The following is a 19895-nucleotide window of genomic DNA, read 5'->3' as shown; positions in this document are numbered from 1 at the left end:
AGCAATCTCAAGGATGCAAGAAATGGTTCAACATAAGGCACTGAGGACAGAACCCTCCAATTGGTGATAGGGATGAGAGGCAGGGAGTTGCCTAGAAAGGAACTAGAAGAAACATAGAATCCAAGATCATAGAAATAATTAAATAATCTTTAATCAGAAAAAATAGATCAATGTAGAATTGTGAGTGCATGTGAATGATTTTAAATAACCACTAGTAGACATAAAAATAGGACATTTTCCTTCTAAAACAGAGTAAAAGATTTAAGAATAAAAACCTTTTCCAAATAGTAATAACTAACAATACAAATAGGATGTCAGATGTCGTCACAGTTATAAAAATAGTGAAAATAAATAGAAATAGTGTATAGTCTCATAATCAAAAGCATAGTATTGGTTACATTAAAAAGCAAAATCTAACAATAAGCTATTTCCCAAAAGGTGACTTAAAAAAATGACTCAGAAAATATAGAAATAAAAAGCACAAAGATACTTGTTATAACAGCATATATTAGATATACATGTCTATATTAAACAAAAGGAGAGGGCAATTTTAATATCCAACAGTGGAGAAATGATTAGCTAAATTATAGTAAATGTATTTTCAGTCATTAAAGATGATCACCCAGACTACTAGCCACTCTCTTCAGGTACTATGTGGGAATAGATGCAAATAAGATGTGTCCTTGATCTCATGGAATTAACAGTTTGTTGGGGGAGAGAGAAACCTAAAACCTGATACCTGTACCTGCATTACCTGGTCCTCATGTGGAATGATCAAAGTAAATATGGACTTTTATGGAAGCACAGAGAAGGACCCCTGAAAGGGAGGGAAGGCATCCAGGAAGGAGGACCTAGAGAAGGGAAAGCATAACCTGAATCTTCAGAGATGGGTATGAATTAGCCAGGTGAAGAAAGAGCAGAAGGGACAGCTTAAGCAAGGACTACCACATTCATCTCCTGGCACACAGTGCATGCCCCATGAATGGTGGCAATTCCTACTCTTAAAGCAGGGACAGTGGGGATGCAGAAGTGGGAAAATCAAGGGCAATTTATGAGACAGAGATTGGAGTCAGTGATGACTCATAGGTATATGTGTGGTAGGCGGGGAATATGTGGATACAGATGGTGCTACCAGCTTAGAGATAGAGAGAGAAAGGCTGGCCTTTATAAGGGAAGACAAGGAGTTCATTTTTAGCTGGGTTGAGATGGAGGAGCCTTTGGGACATCCAGGAAAGAAGGGAAATAAAGAGGCAAGTCTAGAGCTCCACAGAGGGTCTGGGTTATAGGCACTGGGACTCAACAGCAGGAAATCCTGGGCAGCATTTATGGGTTGAATGTGTGGAAGACGAGCACTGTGGGAAGATGGTGGAGTAGGAAGCTCCAGGAATCAATCCTCCACCTAAACTTTTGAACTGGCAGGAGTTGTCTGAATCAACCATTTTGAAACTCTGGAGTCTAGAGGTACACTGTGCAGCATCCAGGGACAGGCCGGAGGAAGAGGCTGGTAAACTGTAGTAAACATTGGTGGATTTGACCCTCCTGCAGTGGCTGCCATCCTCCTCCCCCCGTGCAGGACAGGCAGCAATGGGGACTGCATCTCAGGTTCCTGGTGCAGCTTGCTGGTGCCAGAGTGGGCCAAAAGGGCCTAGTCCTTCAAAATCCAGGGGTGTGTGTGGTCTGATTACCATTTTTGATCAGCCACTTAGTATCTCAGTGAGGCCAGCTCTGAAGGTGGCCATAGTTCCAACTCCCTTTAGGTAAAAGCATCAGAGGAGTCTTAAGCAGTACTTCCCCCACCCCCCACCCCCATCTTTTCCCATTCCTCATTTGGGAGCAAAAATAGTTTGGAAAAGTAACAAACTGATGGCTCCAGCCCTCAACAACAACAAAAACAACAATAAAACCTAGCAATCCCTTAGGAGTGGGAGAACTAGATTTCCAGAGTTACAGCAACATAATACTCAGAATGCCCAGTTCTCAACAAAAAATTACAAAACACAAAAAGAAACAGGGAAGTATGACCCATTCACAGGAAAAAAAGCATTTGCTAGAAACCATCCCTAAGGGAGCATGTACATTGGAACTCGTAGTCAAAGACTTTAAATCAGGGAAACGGACTTTGGCCCAGCGGTTAGGGCGTCCGTCTACCATATGGGAGGTCCGCGGTTCAAACCCCGGGCCTCCTTGACCCGTGTGGAGCTGGCCATGCGCAGTGCTGATGCGCGCAAGGAGTGCCGTGCCACGCAAGGGTGTCCCCCGCGTGGGGGAGCCCCCATGCGCAAGGAGTGCGCCCGTGAGGAAAGCCGCCCAGCGTGAAAAGAAAGTGCAGCCTGCCCAGGAATGGCGCCGCCCACACTTCCTGTGCCGCTGACGACAACAGAAGCGGACAAAGAAACAAAAGCAGACAAAGAAACAAGATGCAACAAATAGACACCAAGAACAGACAACCAGGGGAGGGGGGGAAATTAAATAAATAAATAAATCTTTAAAAAAAAAAAAAAAGACTTTAAATCAACTGTTTTAAATATGTTCAGTGAACTGAAGAAATCCATATACAAAGAACTAAAGGAGAGAAGCAGACTTGGCCCAATGGATAGGGCGTCCACCTACCACATGGGACATCCGCGGTTCAAACCCCCAGCCTCCTTGACGCGTGTAGAGCTGGCCCATGCACAGTGCTGATGCAGACAAGGAGTGCCATGCATGCAGGGGTGTCCCCCGCATATGAGAGCCCCACGCGCAAGGAGTGTGCCCCGTAAGGAGAGCCACCCAGCACGAAAGAAAGTGCAGCCTGCCCAAGAATGACGCCACACACACGGAGAGCTGACGCAGCAAGATGACGCAACAAAAAGAAACACAGATTCCCGGTACCACTGATAAGGATAGAAGCGGTCACAGAAGAACTCACAGCAAATGGACATAGAGAGACAACTGGGGGGAAAGGGAGAGAAATAAATAAATCTTAAAAAAAGTAAAAATAAAAAGAACTAAAGGAAATTAGGAAAATTACCTGGACAAAATAAAGGCATGGAGATTATAAAAAGAAACCAAACAAATTTTGGAGCTGTGAAATTCAGTAATTGAAATGAGAAACTCATTAGAAGGACAGGTTCAACAGCAGATTTGAACAGGCGGAAGAAAGGATCAGCAAACTTAAGAACAAATAATTGAAATTATCCAGTGTGAGAAGCAGAAAGAAAAACTAATAAAGACAAATGAACAGAGCCTAAGGGACCTGTGGGACACCATCAAGCATACCAACATACACATCGTTGGAGTCCCAGAATAACAAGAGAGAGCAAAAGGGCCAGATAAAGTATTTGAAGAAATAATAGCCAAAAACTTCCCCCTAAGATAAGGAACAAGACAAAGATGCCCTCTGCCACCCCTGTTATTCAACATTGTACTGGAAGTTCTAGCCAAAGCACTGAAGTAAGAAAAAGAAATAAAAGACATCCAAATTGGAAAAAAAGTCCCTATTTGCAGATGATATGATCCTATATATAGAAAATTCAGAAGAATCCACAAAAAAACTACTAGACTAGTAAATGAATTTTAGCAAAGTTGCAGGGTACAAGATAAACATCCAAAAGTCAGTTGAGTTCCTGTACACCAGTAGTGAATAATCTGAAAAGGAAATCAAGAAAACAATTCCATTTACAATGGCATCTAAGAGAATAAAATAGTGAGGAATAAATTTAACATAGTGAGGAATAAATTTAATGAAGATGGTAAAAGACTTGAAACACTGAAAACTACAAAACATTGCTGAAAGAAATTAAAGACAAATAAATGGAAAGACATCTTGTGTTCATGGATTGGAAGACTCAATATTTTTTTTTAAGATTTATTTATTTTTTAAATTTATTTCTCTCCCCTTTCCCCCTGCCCCCGTCCAGCTGTCTGCTCTCTCTGTCCATTCGCTGTGTGTTCTTCTGTGTCTGCTTGCGTTCTTGTCAATGGCACCAGGAATCTGTGTCTCATTTTGTTGCATCATCTTGCTGTGTCAGCAACAAGGAAAGATGGTCCAGTGATGAGCCCTTGATACTGATGGGTATGCTTATGAGCCTGTGTGCCTGAAATATGAACTAGACTGATTGCTGCAGGGTGCCTACAGGTTACCTCCTAAGAGCCTCCATGTTGCTTAAATGTGGCCACTCTGTAAGCCAAACTCAGCATGTAAGTGCATTACCTTCCCTCAGTGTGGGACATAACTCCTGGGGATGAGCCTCCCTGGCACTGAGGGATTACTATCAAGCACTGTTTTTTAATGTAACGTGATGCAACTAGAAAAAGACCTTGAATAAAAGGGTCAACTCAGACCAGCAGAATATCTCAGCCTACATGTAGGATCATGTGTTAAAAACTGCCTTTTGACCTTGAATAAAAAGGGAAATTGGCAAAGACAAATGAGTTTACATGGCTAGGAATCTTCGAAAAAGAGTCGGGAGGTCATCAGAGGAGTCATGCTTATGCATGCCTCAGCAGGACCCCAGAAACAGCCAAAGTAGATTCAACCCTAGGTACTGGCTCTCCTGAAGGCTACGGAGACCCACAGGGTATAGGATCATGGCAGATGGATTTGGAACTCTGTGCCATGTCAGTGGGCCCTCCTTTGGAATTTGTGCTCCTGAGTGTGATGGAGCTGGACTCAAATGTGACCTTTCTACACAAGCCTCTTCTGTCACTTTTATTGAACCTGTGGTTGGCACTAGGGATGGTGTATACTCAGGGGACTTGAATCTCTGGACTTACCATGTGTCAGCTGGGCCCTGAGCCTCAGCAGAGTTGCAACTCCTACTCTCTGGTTCATTGGACTTACCCAGGTCAGCTAACAGGGAGGTGAAGATGGTCAAACAATTCATCAGGGAATCAAGAGTGCCTTCAACTGCAAGCAGAAGAATTGCATTCATCATCCATGTGGAATCTAAGCCCCCTCTTGATATAGAGGTGGAGTGGACATCACCATCCCAAGGTCCCCAGACTGGAGGAATAAAATATGAATTAGAGTGGACTTACTGATATTCTGCTATAAAACTATTGTGACTAGTAATAGAAGAAATTGTAGCATTGATGTGGAGAAAGTGGCCACAGTAGTTGCTGAAGGCAGGGAGAGGGAAGAAGAGATGTGATGTGGGGGCATTTTTGGGACTTAGAGTTGTCCTAAATGATATTGCAGTGTCAGATGCTGGACTTTATATATCCTGCCATAACCCATTGAATGTACTGCAGGAGAGTGTGAACTACAGGGTAAACTATTATCCATGTGGTACAGCAGTGCTCCAAAATGTGTTCACTGAGTGCGATGAATGTGCCACAATGATGGGGGAGGTTGTTGGTCTAGGAGGAATGGGGTGGGGGGTGGGGGGTACACGGGAACCTCTTATGTTTTCTAATTAACATTTTTTGTGATGTATATATCTTCAAAAAATTACAGTTTACAAAAATGATGGGGATGAGGGTGGGGAGTGGGTTATATGGGAACCTCTTGTGTTTTTTAATGTGACATTCTGTGTGCTCTATAACTTTAATTTTAAAAAAGTATTTAAAAAAAAGAGAAATCACTGAGAACAACAACAACAAAAAAAAACCACCACATAGATGAGTGGAATAGAATTGAGACTCCAAAGAACGGCCAGTTGATTTTCAGCAAGAGTACCAAGTCCACTTAAGGGGGAAATAATAGTCCCTTCAACAAATGATGCTGTGACAATTAGAAATCCAAAAGAAGGAATGTAGACCCCTACCTCTCACCATATACAAAAATTAATTCAAATTAGATCAATGACCTAAATATTAGAGCTATAAAAATTTTATAAGAAAACATAGGGAAATATCTTCAGGACCTTGTAGTAGGCATGGAGATTTAGATTTTACATCAAAAGCACAGGCAATAAAAGAAAGAATAGATGAAATGGTTTTCATCAAAATTGAAAACTTTCATGCATCAAAGGACATTATCAAGAAAATGAAAATATATCCCACAGAATGGGAGAGAAATAATTGGAAACTATATCTGATAAGGGCTTAATATCTAGAATATATAAAGAATTCCTACAACTCAACCACAAAAAGAACAAACAACCCAATTTAAAAATAGGCCAAGGATTTGGATAGATACTTCTCCAGAGAAGATATTCAAATGACCAATAAGTATATGAAAGGATGCTCAATATCATTAGCCATTAGGGAAATGCAATTTAAAACCATAATGAGATACCAGTTCATTCCCAATAGGATGGCTATATTATTTAAAAGCCAAAAAATAACAAGAGTTGGCAAGGATGTGGAAATGCTTGTACATTGTTGGTGGGAGGGTAAAATGGTGCAGTCACTATGGAAAACAGTATGGTAGATCCTCAGAAAGTTAAAGATAAAATTTCCATATGACCCACCAGTTCCACTCCTAGACACATACACCCAAAAGAATCAAAAGCAGAGACTTGGAAAGATATGTGTACACCAGTGTTCATCGCAGCCTTATTCACAATAACCAAAAGCTGGAAGCAACCCAAGTGTCTGTCAATAGATGAATGGAAAACGAAAATGTGGTACATACATACGATGGATATTATTTAGCCGTTAAAAGAAGTGAAGTCCTGATACATGCACAACATAGATGAACCTTGAAGACATGTTGAGTGAAACAAGTCAGACAGAAAAGACATATTGTATAATTTCTCTTATAAGAAATACTTATAAGAAGGAAATTCATAGAGAGAGAAAGCAGAATTCTAGTTTCCAGGTGTGGCAGGAATGGGGAATTATTGATAAGGAGTCTGAGTTTTGGTTTGGGATGATGAAAAGGGTGTACAAAAAGCAGTGAACATTATACAGTATTGTCAATGGGCTTGCTGTCAAAGAACTGTTGTCTGAAAATGGGTAAAACGATTTTTATGGTATGTATATTTTACCACAATTAAAAATAATTTTTTTTAAAGAGTGGGTAGACAAGAAGACAGTGGTAAGACTCTCAGCCATGGGACTGGGACGACCGCCAGGAGCGAGCAGCCACACCAGACGTGAAGTGCATCCTCCAGGCTGGGAACCAAGGGGAGATACCCTACTGTTCTTGTAGAGCGTATCACTTTGAATCCTGAGTTACTGAAAGAAGTTAGACATCTGAAAAAGAGTCCCAGTCAGGAGTATGGCCCCTGGTTCCTCTCTTTCAACTGGGGCTATGGTTTCCTCACCAGCCTCCACTATTTTGCAGAAGCTGGCATCGGACCCGCGCTGTAAAGGCATGCCCCTGTCCAGCTTCCTGCTGAAGCCAATGCAGAGGATCACCCGCTACCCCCTGCTCATCAGAAGCGTGAGTGCTCGGGCTGGTGCGGACACACAGGCTCAGAGGCCAAACTCTTAGGGAGCCTCCGCATGTGCCAGCCCACCCCGCCACTTGGCATGGCTCTGCAGAAGGAGGCCCCCTGTCTGATGGCCCAGGCACCTGGGTGTGTGCGCACATTCATACCTGTGTACACATGTGCACTGTGCTCTTAAGGACTGAGTCCCTCCTGGCAGTGGCAAAGAAATGAGGCACCCAGTGTCCCTTAGGTGACCTATCATATATCCTCCTTTCCAGGAAACTCCTGCAGCCCCTCCGAGTCACTGTTGTCTTCAGCTGCAAACTCTCAGGCAAATGGCTCATCTCTCCCCAGGGCCCCAGGATCAGACATGACAGAGCTCTCTCTCTCTTGTCTCTGGAGTGCTCTCTCTTCCTGTGTGTCTCCTTGAGTGAGTGCTTGTTTATATCAGCCCACCAAGGGGGCACAAACTCAACCTGAGTCACGCCCTAGTGACCTGGTCAAATCAAAAGCCCTAAAATAATTTTATCAAGTAAACTTAAAACCTTTGAATTTAATACAGTCAGAGAGTCTCACACCCAGAGGAGTAGATTAGTTTACAAATATAATCCTTCTCTTTTTGGGATTCATGAATAATGTCAAACTGCCACACTCTACTCTCTGAATCCCAAAAAGACATTACAATATTTTAAAACCTTAAAAATACAAAATCACATCACACTTATAGAAATAGTTTGTCTTGAGACAAAGTTCCCTCTGACCATAGACCTGTGAAACTTACAAAACAAGGTATCTGCTTCCAATAGACAGAGGGACAGACATAGGATGAACATTTGCATTACAAGGAGAATTTGGGAGAGAAACATGGGTCACAGGTCCCAAACAGTTCTAAAAACTCACAGGGCATACTCAATTAGATTTCAAAGTCTGAAAATCATGCTCAAGATGATGGCTTCTTCTTGGGTCTCTTGGGGGCCCATCCTTTCCATGGGCTTGCCCAACAGCCATTTTCTTGGTTCCACCCTCATCAAGTACCTGGATGGTGACTAAGCTCCAGATCTCAGCCTACAAGAACATTGGGGTGATGGCCACACTTTCCCCCATCTCTGGAATAGGGTCTCAACCCCCTTAGCACAGTGAGGTGGTGGTAACATTCTCCCTAATCACTGGCATACAGGCCCAACCGTCTCAAAACAGTGAGGTGGCAACCCGGCCCTGCATAACCTATGGAGAACAGGCCCACCCCTCTCAGAACAGTGGGCTGGTGACCTCATGCTCCCCAACCTATGGGGAACAGCCCACGCCCCTCAGAGCAGTGGGGTGGTGGCCTCACTCTCCCTAACCTATAGGGAACAGGCCCACCAACCGCAGAGCAATGAGATGGTGACTTCACTGTCCCCAACCTGTGGGGAACGTGCTCCACCATCTCTGTAGCCTGGGGCAGAAAAGCTCTCCCTGAACAACAAGCTAGAACATCCACCCTCTTCAGCTACCGGGGTAAACTCACCCTCTCTGAACACATGGGTGGGGTTCCTCTCTTGGCCCAAGGAGTTTTCCTAATTCCAGACCTCAGCCTCCATGGTTTTCATCTTAAGGCTGTTTTTCTTTCCATCTCTCCACTCCATGTCCCTTTTAGTCCAGGCCGATAGTGGTTTTGTTCATACAGCTCTCATGTTGGTTTAGCATGCAGCAAGCAGGGGTCCAAACCATCAGACAGTAACACTTTCCACAAGTCTTTCCTGGATAACTACATTTTCAATCCTGTCCTACAAGTTCCAAGTTTAGTTAATTCTTCAAATGGGGTATTATTGTCTGGGGGCTTGATTTCCAGAGGCTTGGAATTTCTGGAATCAGTTTCTGGTTTCTTTGTGCCCAACAATTCAGTTCTCAGCTTATATCTTTCCTCTAGTATTTTGCTGTAAGCTGCATGGAGAAGCCAGGCCATATTCTCAAAGTTTACTTTGGAAAGCTCTTCAGCCAAATGTTCAGGAGTGCCATTTTCAAAATCTACCTTCCATATACCATCAGGAGTCAATCTTGCTAAGTTCTTTGCAACTTTAAAACAAGGATTGCCTTTCCTCCATTTTCCAATAATAGTTTCATCATTTCCTTCCAAGCCCTTATCAGAAGTAACTTTAGGCTCTATATTCCTACCAACAGTCTCTTCAAAGCAATCTAGGCCTTTTCCATTAAGCATCTCACAATTCCTCCAAAAAATACCCCTTACCATTTATAAAACCATTCCAGCATTTTTGGTAATTGCAACAGACTATACCCCACTCCTTTTTTTTTTTTTTTTTTTAAGATTTATTTATTTATTTATTTCCCACCCCTCCCCCTGGTTGTCTGTTCTTTGTGTCTATTTGCTGCGTCTTGTTCCTTTGTCCGCTTCTGTTGTCATCAGAGGCACGGGAAGTGTGGGCGGCGCCATTCCTGGGCAGGCTGCACTTTCTTTCTTTCACGCTGGGCGGCTCTCCTTACGGGGCGCACCCCTTGCGCGTGGGGCTCCCCTACGCGGGGACACCCCTGCGTGGCACGGCACTCCTTGCGCGCATCAGCACTGCGCATGGGCCAGCTCCACACGGGTCAAGGAGGCCTGGGGTTTGAACCGCGGACCTCCCATGTGGTAGACAGACGCCCTAACCACTGGGCCAAGTCCGTTTCCCTATACCCCACTCCTGTTACCAAATTTTATTAGGGTTTTCTAGGGAAACAGAATTAACAGATTTCTGTAAATAATATGAAATTTTATAAAATTCTCTCATGTGATTGTGGGGGTGCACAAGTCCAAATTCCGCAGGCAGCTGCAAACCAGGGACTCCAATGAAGGTCCTCGATGAGTTTCCAGGAGACGTTGGCTGTCCAAAGTAGAACTGGAAATTCTCTCCGAATGCTGAAATCACTTCCCCTTTTAAGGCATTCAACTGATTAGCTAAGAGGTCACTCTTTGCTGATGGCAATCTCCTTGGTTGATTGTAGATGTAACCAGCTGTCTATGCAGTGAACTCACTGATGATTAAAGTCCGTAAATGTCCTTGTATTACAATTTGCCCGGTGATTGCTTGACCAAACAACTGAGCACAATTACCCAGCCCAGTTGACACATTAGCCTAACCATCACATTAACCATGGGCTCCTACGTTTCTTCTGAGATGAATTCAACTACCAGCTGAACACGTCTACCTAGATGTCCCATAGGTCTCCAACTCAGCCTGTCCTAAGCAGAGCTCATCATGGAACCCTCCCCTTGTCTCACCTCCACTTGCTCTCTGGACATTCCTTCTAAAATTCCATGTTTTCCTTTTTGATATAAGAAAGTGAGTCTCTTGAGCCAATATACCTTCTAAGAAGAAGACAGACTTTACAAAGGATTATTCAACCAATACTGATCTATATAATTTCAATCACCTTACAAAGAATGACAGTAAAAATAATATGAGACTGTTGCTTTTATTGATTATTTCTGGACCCTGAACTCAATATAAACTTCATGTTATACCAAACCTACCCATCAATATGAGTCCACATTTCCTTATCTGAAATCTTTTGGGCCATCTGCATTTCAGAACTCAGACTGTAATTCAAATACTAGATATTATATGCTGCACCCCCAACGAAGCCTGGGGCAACAGGCCATAATCAGACATGTTAATCTTTCTCCAGCAAAAAAAAAATGGTCACCTTAGATAGAATAAATAAATTTATCTTTTCAGTTCATGTCAGGTCTTGCCAACAAATGAGTTCTGATGAGGTACTGGGGTCAGGGATTGAACTCGGGACCTCATACTTCGTATGTGGGAAACCACCACTTGACCACTGAGCCACATCAGCTTCCCTGAGTTTATCATTTGTTTTGTTTGTTTTGATTTTGGTTTTTCAGGAGGCACCAGGAGCCAAACCAGGACCTCCCATGTGGGAGGTGGGAGCTCAACTGCTTGAGCCACATCCGTTCCCATCAGAACTTTTTTTGTGTTTTGGAATTGTAGATATAGGACTGTGGACCAGCACTATTGGAGGGAAATAGTCTGGACAGCAATTGCCTGTTGATGGACCAGCTAATTTCTGGGGGGACCATCCCAAGTTGTCCTCTCACTTCTATTCTTTTACATTTCTTGCATTCATAGCTTGGAATCACTTCAAATGAACTGAATGCATTTTCCTACATGTTGATGCTATGATTTTATTGTATTTCTCCTGAAACTGGAGATTCATTCCTTTCATCAGATTTTTCAAAAGTATCAATGACCCCCCAAAAATGTTATGAACCATTGCTATTCAAAGGATAACACACTTAGCACAATTATAGCCAGTTTACATTGGTGGTTGCCCTTAAAATTTGGAGTACAGAGTTGTCCTTACCTGGACCTGGTTGGTGAGCAACCAGAGACCCACAAATTTCAAAGCAGTCAATCTAGAAAGCACTTGTCCCACCCTTTTGTCACTGTGCTACTTGTCCCTACCACCCTGTTTTCTTGTTCACTGTTGTATTTCCAGTGCCTAGCATATAGTAAGCACTCAGTAAATTAAGGATGGACAAATGGTTGGGTGAGTGGGTGAGTGAAAGAAACTACATCCTGCGTGATGCAGCCCCACTCTTTTCCAGATTCTGGAAAACACCTCAGAGAACCATGTAGACCATTCCTCTCTAAAGCTGGCCCTCGAGCAGGCAGAAGAGCTTTGTTCTCAAGTTAACGAGGGAGTTCGGGAGAAGGAAAATTCAGACCGGCTGGAGTGGATCCAAGCGCACGTTCAGTGTGAAGGTCTTGCAGAGGTGGGGCCTGTGGTGCTCAGTTGGAGGCTGCCAGGGCAAGGTCCTGGGAGGGAAAACCAGGTGCAGGCCTCCCCTGGGGCAGGAAACCTGCCTCTCAGCTCAGCCCACGTGGGCGCTCCATCCTGCCCCAACAAAGACGCCCATTCTTGGGGGATCATCTTCCCTTATTGTAAAGAGAGGAGATTTGGTCATTTTAAGTTTTCTGGATTCAGCTGGTAAAATCTGTATTTTGTGGGTGTAAGTAACCATTTTCACTGGTCCAATTTGAAATCTTTAGAGAAATCACCAAGGGCCTTCTGTGTAAAGGTGAACGATTCTAGGAGGCTCTGGTCTGCAGCTATATTCTCAACAGAAAATTCTACCACTGCGCGCACAGGTCTCCAGAGCACGGGCCTCTCAAGGGAGGCTGGGAAGGTTTGTCTCCGGCCTTCGAGGTTCCAGAACTGAAAAGTGGCACTTTCTTTCTCTATTTAAGCAACTTATTTTCAACTCCCTCACCAACTGCCTGGGGCCCCGGAAGCTTTTGCACAGTGGGAAATTATACAAGATGAAGAGCAACAAGGAGCTGCATGGGTTCCTCTTCAACGACTTCCTGCTTCTCACCTGCATGGTCAAGCAGTTTGCTGTTTCCTCGGGCTCCGAGAAACTTTTCAGCTCTAAGTCCAACGCGCAATTCAAAATGTACAAAACGGTAAGTGTCTCGTTCCTGCAGCGGCATCAGGGGCACAGCGAGGTTTACTGTACCCTGAGGCCTCCCTTCCCGCCTGAGCCTCTCCTGGCCTCGGCGGGACCCCTCCCCTGCTCCTGGCTTGGCGTCACGCAGAGAGAAGCCCCCGCGTGCTAGGCTCTCGGCCCTCCGAGGGTGCTCAGCTGGGAGTCCAGCTTCGGGGTCTGGTGTCGTTCCTGGCACGGAGGGGTGTGTGCGTGTGTGTGCGTGCGCGCTGGGGGAGCGGGGAAGAGGGCTTGAACCCCGCAGCGAGAGGCGCCGTCCCGAGCGTCCCGCGCAAGCACGGCCGGGAGGCGCCCCTGCCCGCGCCCGCCGGGCCTCCACCCTGAGCCGAGGACACCGAGCGCGCCGTCCGCGGTTTAGCCACGTCTGATCCACCTGATAGTTCCTTTACAAAATGGAGGCAGTTTCTTTTTTCCCCATGAAAAGGCCTTCGAAGCGAGACTTTTCCCTCCTTCTCCACGAGGGTCTTCCGACCTGGAGGACTCGGTCTGAGGACACACGAGGTGGCAGCTGGCCCCTCTCACAGGCTGTTTGGCCCTAATGCTTTCAGCCCATCTTCCTGAACGAAGTCCTGGTGAAACTGCCCACAGACCCTTCCAGCGACGAGCCCGTCTTCCACATTTCCCACATTGACCGGGTCTACACCCTGCGAACAGACAACATTAACGAGAGGTCAGTCCCGGCCTCGCGTCGCCTGCCCTGGCACCGAGGAGAGCCCCGCGCAGCTCCAGCCCGCCCTCCCGGCCTCGCGGTCTGTGTCCTCCCCCGCGCTGGGCCCCGGTTTAGACGCCCCGGCCGCCCCAGCCGCTGCCGCTGCCCTCCACGCGCTCACCCTCTTCCTAGGGGCAGCTCCGACCCCGCGCGCCCCCGCCGAAAGCCCTGCAGGGGCTGCCGGGACCCTCAGGCCCCACGGCCCCCGCCTTACCCCAGGGCGCCGGCCGCCCGCGCCCCCCGCGCCTTTAGGGTGAGCCCCCGCAGCGCCCGGGACCACGGGCGGCGCTGCCCCCGCGCACAGGTCCCTGGGGCTCAGAGCCTGTGCTGACCTCACTCACTGCCTCTGGCGGCTCTCTGCCCCCCACACACACTTCACAGGTAAGCAGTCAAGAAATTTCCTTAGAAATGCTTAGAAAATCCCCAATTAGCAAACGAGTTTTAGCTTTATGACTGGAAAATACAAAGCCGAGGTCGGCAGCAGAGCCGGCCCGCTGCGGGCGCCCGCGGGCGGGGAGGCGGGACAGCGGCATGGCTCGCTCTGCTGCCCCCAGGACGGCCTGGGTCCAGAAGATCAAGGCGGCGTCGGAGCAGTTCATCGACACGGAGAAGAGGAAGCGGGAGAAGGCGTACCAAGGTAGGCGGGCCGGGGACGCGGGGCCTCCACCTGCCCCACCCCGCCGCCAGGGCGGGCTCCGCGCCCCGCCCCGCCCCGCCCGAGCCTTCACCCGAGCTCTTCACTCGCGTTTCCAGAAAGAGGGCCTTCCAGCCACGGCTGGTCTCGCCTCCGCCAGCCTCACGCTCGAGCACTTCCTCTCTGCTCCCCGCCCCCCTCAGCCCTGTCCCGCCCCGCACCCATCCCACCCACCCTCTCCTTTGACAGCGGCGGCCGCCCCCCGCCTCCAGCCCCACTCCCTGCTGCCCCAGCCGCTGGCTGGGAACTGCCCTGGCTCGGGTCCCGCACTTCCCCGCCGCGGCGCTCCCGAGGGCCCTCCGTTCTTCCTTCTTCGCCTCCCTTTCTCGCTGTTCTTGTCCCTTGCCCTTTGAACATCTCGGGCCCATTGCTCTGTTCTCGCCCCGGGCCTCTCCTCATCCCTGTTTTCTGTCAGGCTGGGCCGCCCTCCACACACCTGCTCGGCTCGGGCAGCTCAGGTGGGCATTCTCCAGAGGAGACCAGTTCCCCTTCCAGAACCAGCTCCTCCCCTGAGGCCTCCTCCCGAGGCTCTCTGTGGGGGCTGCCTTGTCCTGGCCACCCCGGCTGAGCGCTCTCACCCTCGCCCGCCCTCGCCCACGTTCCGTTACATCTGCCTGGTCCTCCCGCTTCCGGGGTGTTCCCCAGTTAAGACCCTGCAAACTGGCACCTGACTGAGGCCTGAGGCTCCTGCCTCCCACCCACCCCAGCGCTCCCGGCATCCTCTTCGCTGTGGGTGGCCTCTCCGCAGGACTCCTCTCGGCGCACCTCTCCTGCTCGCGCACCCACTCTCTCCCCTCCCAGATTAAGAACAGGTTTCATGTCTCAGGACCGTGGAGCCGCCGCCCGTCCGTTTCCCAGTGTCTCCCCGCACCTCCCCTCGCGGCTGCCTCCCTGAGGGGCGCCTGTCCCAGCCTTGCTCCCGCTGCCCCTCCCTCTGAAGTGCTGCACCCCCACATCAGAATTCGTCAAGGACGCCCTCCCTGGCGCCCCAGCCCCCCTGACCCCCTCCTGGAGCTCCTGTCACCCTGTGGCTTCTGCTGGAGGCCCCGAGCCCCTGTCCCATGGGAGATCTTGAGTAATGAGCTCCCTCAGGCAGTGGTGGTCGGTCCTCTCTGTTCGTGGGACAGACTGCCACTTGCTCGGTGCAGCTCACATGTCTTTGTAAAGCACCCACCTGCTGCGACCCTCTGAGCAGAACTGTCGGGGCTCCCACGAATCCCTGTGCGAGTGGAGCCCCAGCTCCTCGGCTGCGTGGGCGCCCCGGCCCCTGCGCTGGCCCCTCGGGAACCCTGCCCAGGCCCCCTCCTCGCACCCTCCCCCTTGCCCAGCCCTCACATTTACATTCCCAGCTGCTACACTTGCAGCTCTTTGTGTTTTTTCATCCAGGTGTCCCTTATTTTGTTATGCACTCCTGAAAAGGTATGCACAAGTCGGCTTTGGCTCGCTGAAGCTTATGGTAACGTGCTGTAAACGCTTGCTATGGAAAAACCAATGACTGGATTATTTCATAAAGCATCCGATGATCTCCTAATTGGTCAAAGATGTGAATCAAAGTTTTTCTGCTCATTTGCTTACATCAAGATCTGTAATTTTTCCTCTGCATCTTCCCATGTTCAGTCCCTCCGACATTTGCTGATTACTCTCTCGGGGCGATCCCTGTGCCAGGCCGACCCAGGCCTTGGAGATGACTCAGCTCCTGCCTGCAGGGGGGCTGCTTGCGAGTTCTGGGGTGGGAGTGTGGCTGCAAATGAGCGGGGAGCCCGGCCCACAGGGAAGGTTATACTTGATCTGCGCTTTTAAAACTGGCAATGGCTCATCTAGGGGCAAAGCCTGCTCACTAACTTCCTGTTTACCAAGAGAAACTGAGTCCACTGCCTAATGGGTCTCCTAATTAAATGTGTTTGAGGACCTCCTTAAATAGATTAAGGTCTTAGGTGAAACTGCTTCATGAACTGAAGTCTTTACATATAATTGGAATTATGGTGATTGGTAAGAAATAGACTTTGCTGTCAGGCAGACCCATTTGAATTCTTGCTCTGTCATTTAGAAGCTCTGACTTGACACGACCTTTCTAAGCCTCACATTTCTCATCGATAAATTAGGGCTGGTAACTCTAAGGAGTTCCTTTATGGGTAATTATGCAGATTAAATGATATAATTTGTATAAAGGCCTAACACAAGTGAATACCCAGTAAATGTGAGCTGCTGTTAAGGGCTGAAGCACTGTAACGGATTCTTCATTTTATTAATACTACTATTCGCTAGGCATTGGGAGGGAATGACAGGATGAAGAGAACAGCCCCTGCTCTACAGCCCCGAGTCTCAGGCCAGGGGAGACAGACATTACACACAATTTCAGACTCAGCAGGTTATGGGGCGTTCATAAACCAAGAATACGGATTCACAGAGGGAAGAGGCGGAGGGTGAAATGCGAGATTGGATAGTGACAGATGACGCAGGAGGCATTCCTTGTAGGGGACACACCTGGGCAGCCAGAGGCCGCCCGTTGGCCCTGTGCAGAGGCAGGTGAGCTCGGGGCAATACGACCCTGGTAAAGGCAGAGTGAGTGTCTACACTGCGCATCATCCCCTTGCTGCTTCATTCAGAAAAGAAATTAACCCGACTCATCTTCCTCTTTTGTAGCCCGTTCTCAAAAGACTTCTGGCATCGGGCGCCTGATGGTGCACGTCATTGAAGCCACAGAATTAAAAGCCTGCAAACCAAACGGTAAATGCCTCTTCCATTCAGCAGACTCAGTCACTGTCTCCTCTTTGCTGCTGACTCTTCTGAGCATTGGATGATGGGATACTTTTAAAAAGCCAGTGTCCAGTGCCAATAAAATGGTGCTGGGCCAATATCATCATCACTGTTCCCCCAGTGCCTGCCTTCCTGAGTACTCCTGGCACTTGCCCAGGCTCACAGGGAACACTCGCTCCCCAGGTTTGTGATGCCATCAGCATCGGGGACACTTAGACTGTACTAGAAGACCACAAGGCTGATGTGGTCCCTCAGGCAGTGGCTCCGGCTGCTCGGTTCTATGGCAACAAATATTTTGGCTCCTGCTTCTGCCCATGGATGGTCCTGTCAGTCACTCAGTTCACCTCCACATGCCACATGTGTCTTTGGTTTGTTTTTGTTCAGGAAAGAGCAATCCATACTGTGAAATCAGCATGGGCTCCCAGAGCTACACCACCAGGACCCTGCAGGACACGCTAAATCCCAAGTGGAATTTTAACTGCCAGTTCTTTATTAAGGATCTTTACCAAGATGTGCTGTGTCTCACCATGTTTGACAGAGACCAGTTTTCACCGGATGGTAAAGTATAACTCAACTGTGGCATCTAAGGTGTCCCCAGCACTCTAGAATCTAGGGCCGTGTGCCGGGGTGCTCAGCCTACCCCAGCACACCTAAGGGAAATGACACCTGCCCTCGATCGTCAGTGGCTCACTTGGCAGCAGGTGGCGTGAGCCTCCTCAGGGGCGGGGGTGGCCTGTCAGAATCTCCGGGGAGGTGTAATGGGAAGGTGTTTCCACCCCTGCTGAGGACCACCCCTCAGGTGTGTCAGGGCCTCGACCCCAGGCGCTCTACCTACCTGATAAAAACTGCTCCTGCCGATACTCTGTGGGTGAGATGGCATCTGACCAAAGATGCTTCAACTTCAGGGGACAGTTCCTCTCACATAAACCTGTTGTCACTCCACATGCATCCATTCACAATATCAAACATCCACAAACCATCTGAAGAACTTGTTTTGGAAGAAGATTTGAAAATCTTGTTTCAGCTACCTCTCCTGTGATAGTTTGTTTTATAAAGAAGGAAGACTTTTGACTTTCACCTGATTTTGTTTGTTCATCAGATTTCCTGGGTCGTACTGAAGTTCCAGTGTCAAAAATTCGAACAGAGCAGGAAAGCAAAGGCCCTACCACCCGCCGACTCCTGCTGCATGAGGTCCCCACAGGGGAGGTCTGGGTCCGCTTTGATCTGCAGCTTTTTGAGCAAAAAACTCTCCTGTAGGGGACCCAGGGAGGATGGCACCAGGAAATCTGCCCACAAGCCTGGGCTGGAGAGGAAGGGGCCGCGCTCTCCCTGGGCTGAAGGAGCACCCTGCAGCTTCGTCCATCCCACAGCCTCGCACGCTGCACCCAGCCGGTCTACTCCACTGCACACGGAGTCGCTAGCAATCTATGCAAACATGACCGCTCCTGTAAATAAACCAGACCCCGTAGCACCGTGCCTTGTGTTAGCGCCAGCACTTCTCAGCTGTGTTTAGATGCCAGGGTTTCCATTTTCAGGGCTATACAAAGTATTATGTGGAAATGAGGCATCCGACCACCAGCTGTTACCGCTTGCTTAAATGTGCCCACCATGCAGCGACTGTGGCAACGCGGAAACCGTTCCACGTTCCACGTGATCTCTGCTGGGTACAGCTGCTCAGGAGGTGAAGCACTGGGATGAAATGAGCAGCCTGAAGCCCAGGTAGCTCTGCTCGTGCACTGAATATAAAGCAGAAACTTGATCATTTTATTCCTGGTTAGAGTTTATTCTCTGCTGAGACAATAATAGTTTGAAATCTAAGGAAGAAAGCTTGATTTACTTTAATACTGTGAACTCTAATGATATGGAAAATATTTTTCAGTTTTAATTTTCTGAAGTATAAATTATTTATGTAAATGCCTTGGTTTTGCATATTTCATAGGACATGCAACTTTAAGCTGTCATTGCCAATATGTACAGAAAGAATAAAAATATAAGTTTATGATGTAACTTCCTTTGAAAGCTTGACTGGTTTACTCTCTACCTGCAAGACTCTTAAAAGATAACTTCAGAGGTTGCCTATTTTGAAACGAAATTTCCTTTCTGGCTCGGGGTGGGGGCAGGCGCCTCGTCTTGGCTCTGCCGTTAGCTGGCTCCGTGGCTCTGCTAAGTCTGCCGAGTGTTGCTGAGCCAGCTTCTCTGAGAGCTACATCTCAGCCTTCCAGGTGCTTCTGCTTGTCCAGGTCATGGACCCCTTGGGTCACTTACAAGTAAAGAAAAGACTTAAGAAGTGAGCACTGGCCAGCAGGCTGCTGGCTCGCCCGGCTGCCCAGGCACCTCTTTTTCCTCACCTGCCCTATGCCACACCCGTCAGTGCTTCCTCCTCAGCCTCCAAATTTTGAAATGTGGAATTGTTTTGAATGTTGATGGATAATAAAGTCTTAAACATTAAACTCCTGGAGTAAGTAGTCAAACTGGAGAAAGGGCTGTCATTTTGAAGGACCCACTCAGGTTGCTGGAACCCTGGATCCTTGGCTAGCCAGGCACGGCCTGCTGAGCAAAGCAAGCTGCTGCTCTCGCAGAGGGTTCTGGGAACTGGACTTCGTGTAGGTTACTGAGGCAGTGGTGAGTCTGCCCCTCCTGGCTGACTTTCAAAGCCTGAGGCCGTCACTGACGCATCAAGCAGGTCAAAAACCGGGAAACGGACTTTGGCCCAGTGGTTAGGGCGTCCGTCTACCACATGGGAGGTCCGCAGTTCAAACCCCGGGCCTCCTTGACCCGTGTGGAGCTGGCCCATGCGCAGTGCTGATGCGCGCAAGGAGTGCCCTGCCACGCAAGGGTGTCCCCCGCGTGGGGGAGCCCCACGCGCAAGGAGTGCGCCCATGAGGAAAGCCCCCCAGCGTGAAAAGAAAGAGCAGCCTGCCCAGGAATGGC

At 48.3% G+C, this 19895-nt stretch overlaps 1 protein-coding gene across 4 annotated transcripts in view; it reads left to right on the top strand.

Annotated features, from left to right (window-relative positions):
* The window catches only part of ITSN2 (intersectin 2), a 164855-nt gene extending 145884 nt beyond the window's left edge, over positions 1–18971 (top strand). For all 4 annotated transcript variants that reach the window (XM_058287691.1, XM_012530381.3, XM_058287690.1 and 1 more), the window contains exons 32-39: positions 7214–7312; positions 11905–12072; positions 12548–12763; positions 13353–13474; positions 14068–14150; positions 16851–16934; positions 17349–17522; positions 18064–18971. In XM_058287691.1, the coding sequence (XP_058143674.1) occupies positions 7214–7312; positions 11905–12072; positions 12548–12763; positions 13353–13474; positions 14068–14150; positions 16851–16934; positions 17349–17522; positions 18064–18221 (1104 nt within the window). In that variant the 3' untranslated portion in view covers positions 18222–18971. The remainder of the gene's footprint in view (positions 1–7213; positions 7313–11904; positions 12073–12547; positions 12764–13352; positions 13475–14067; positions 14151–16850; positions 16935–17348; positions 17523–18063) is intronic.
* Positions 18972–19895: the final 924 nt, after the last annotated feature.

This window comes from Dasypus novemcinctus, chromosome 25, assembly GCF_030445035.2.
Source record: "Dasypus novemcinctus isolate mDasNov1 chromosome 25, mDasNov1.1.hap2, whole genome shotgun sequence".
NCBI classification, from domain to species: Eukaryota; Metazoa; Chordata; class Mammalia; order Cingulata; family Dasypodidae; genus Dasypus; species Dasypus novemcinctus.
The sequence above is the reverse complement of the archived record's forward strand: the minus strand, read 5'-3'. Positions and strand labels throughout refer to the sequence as shown.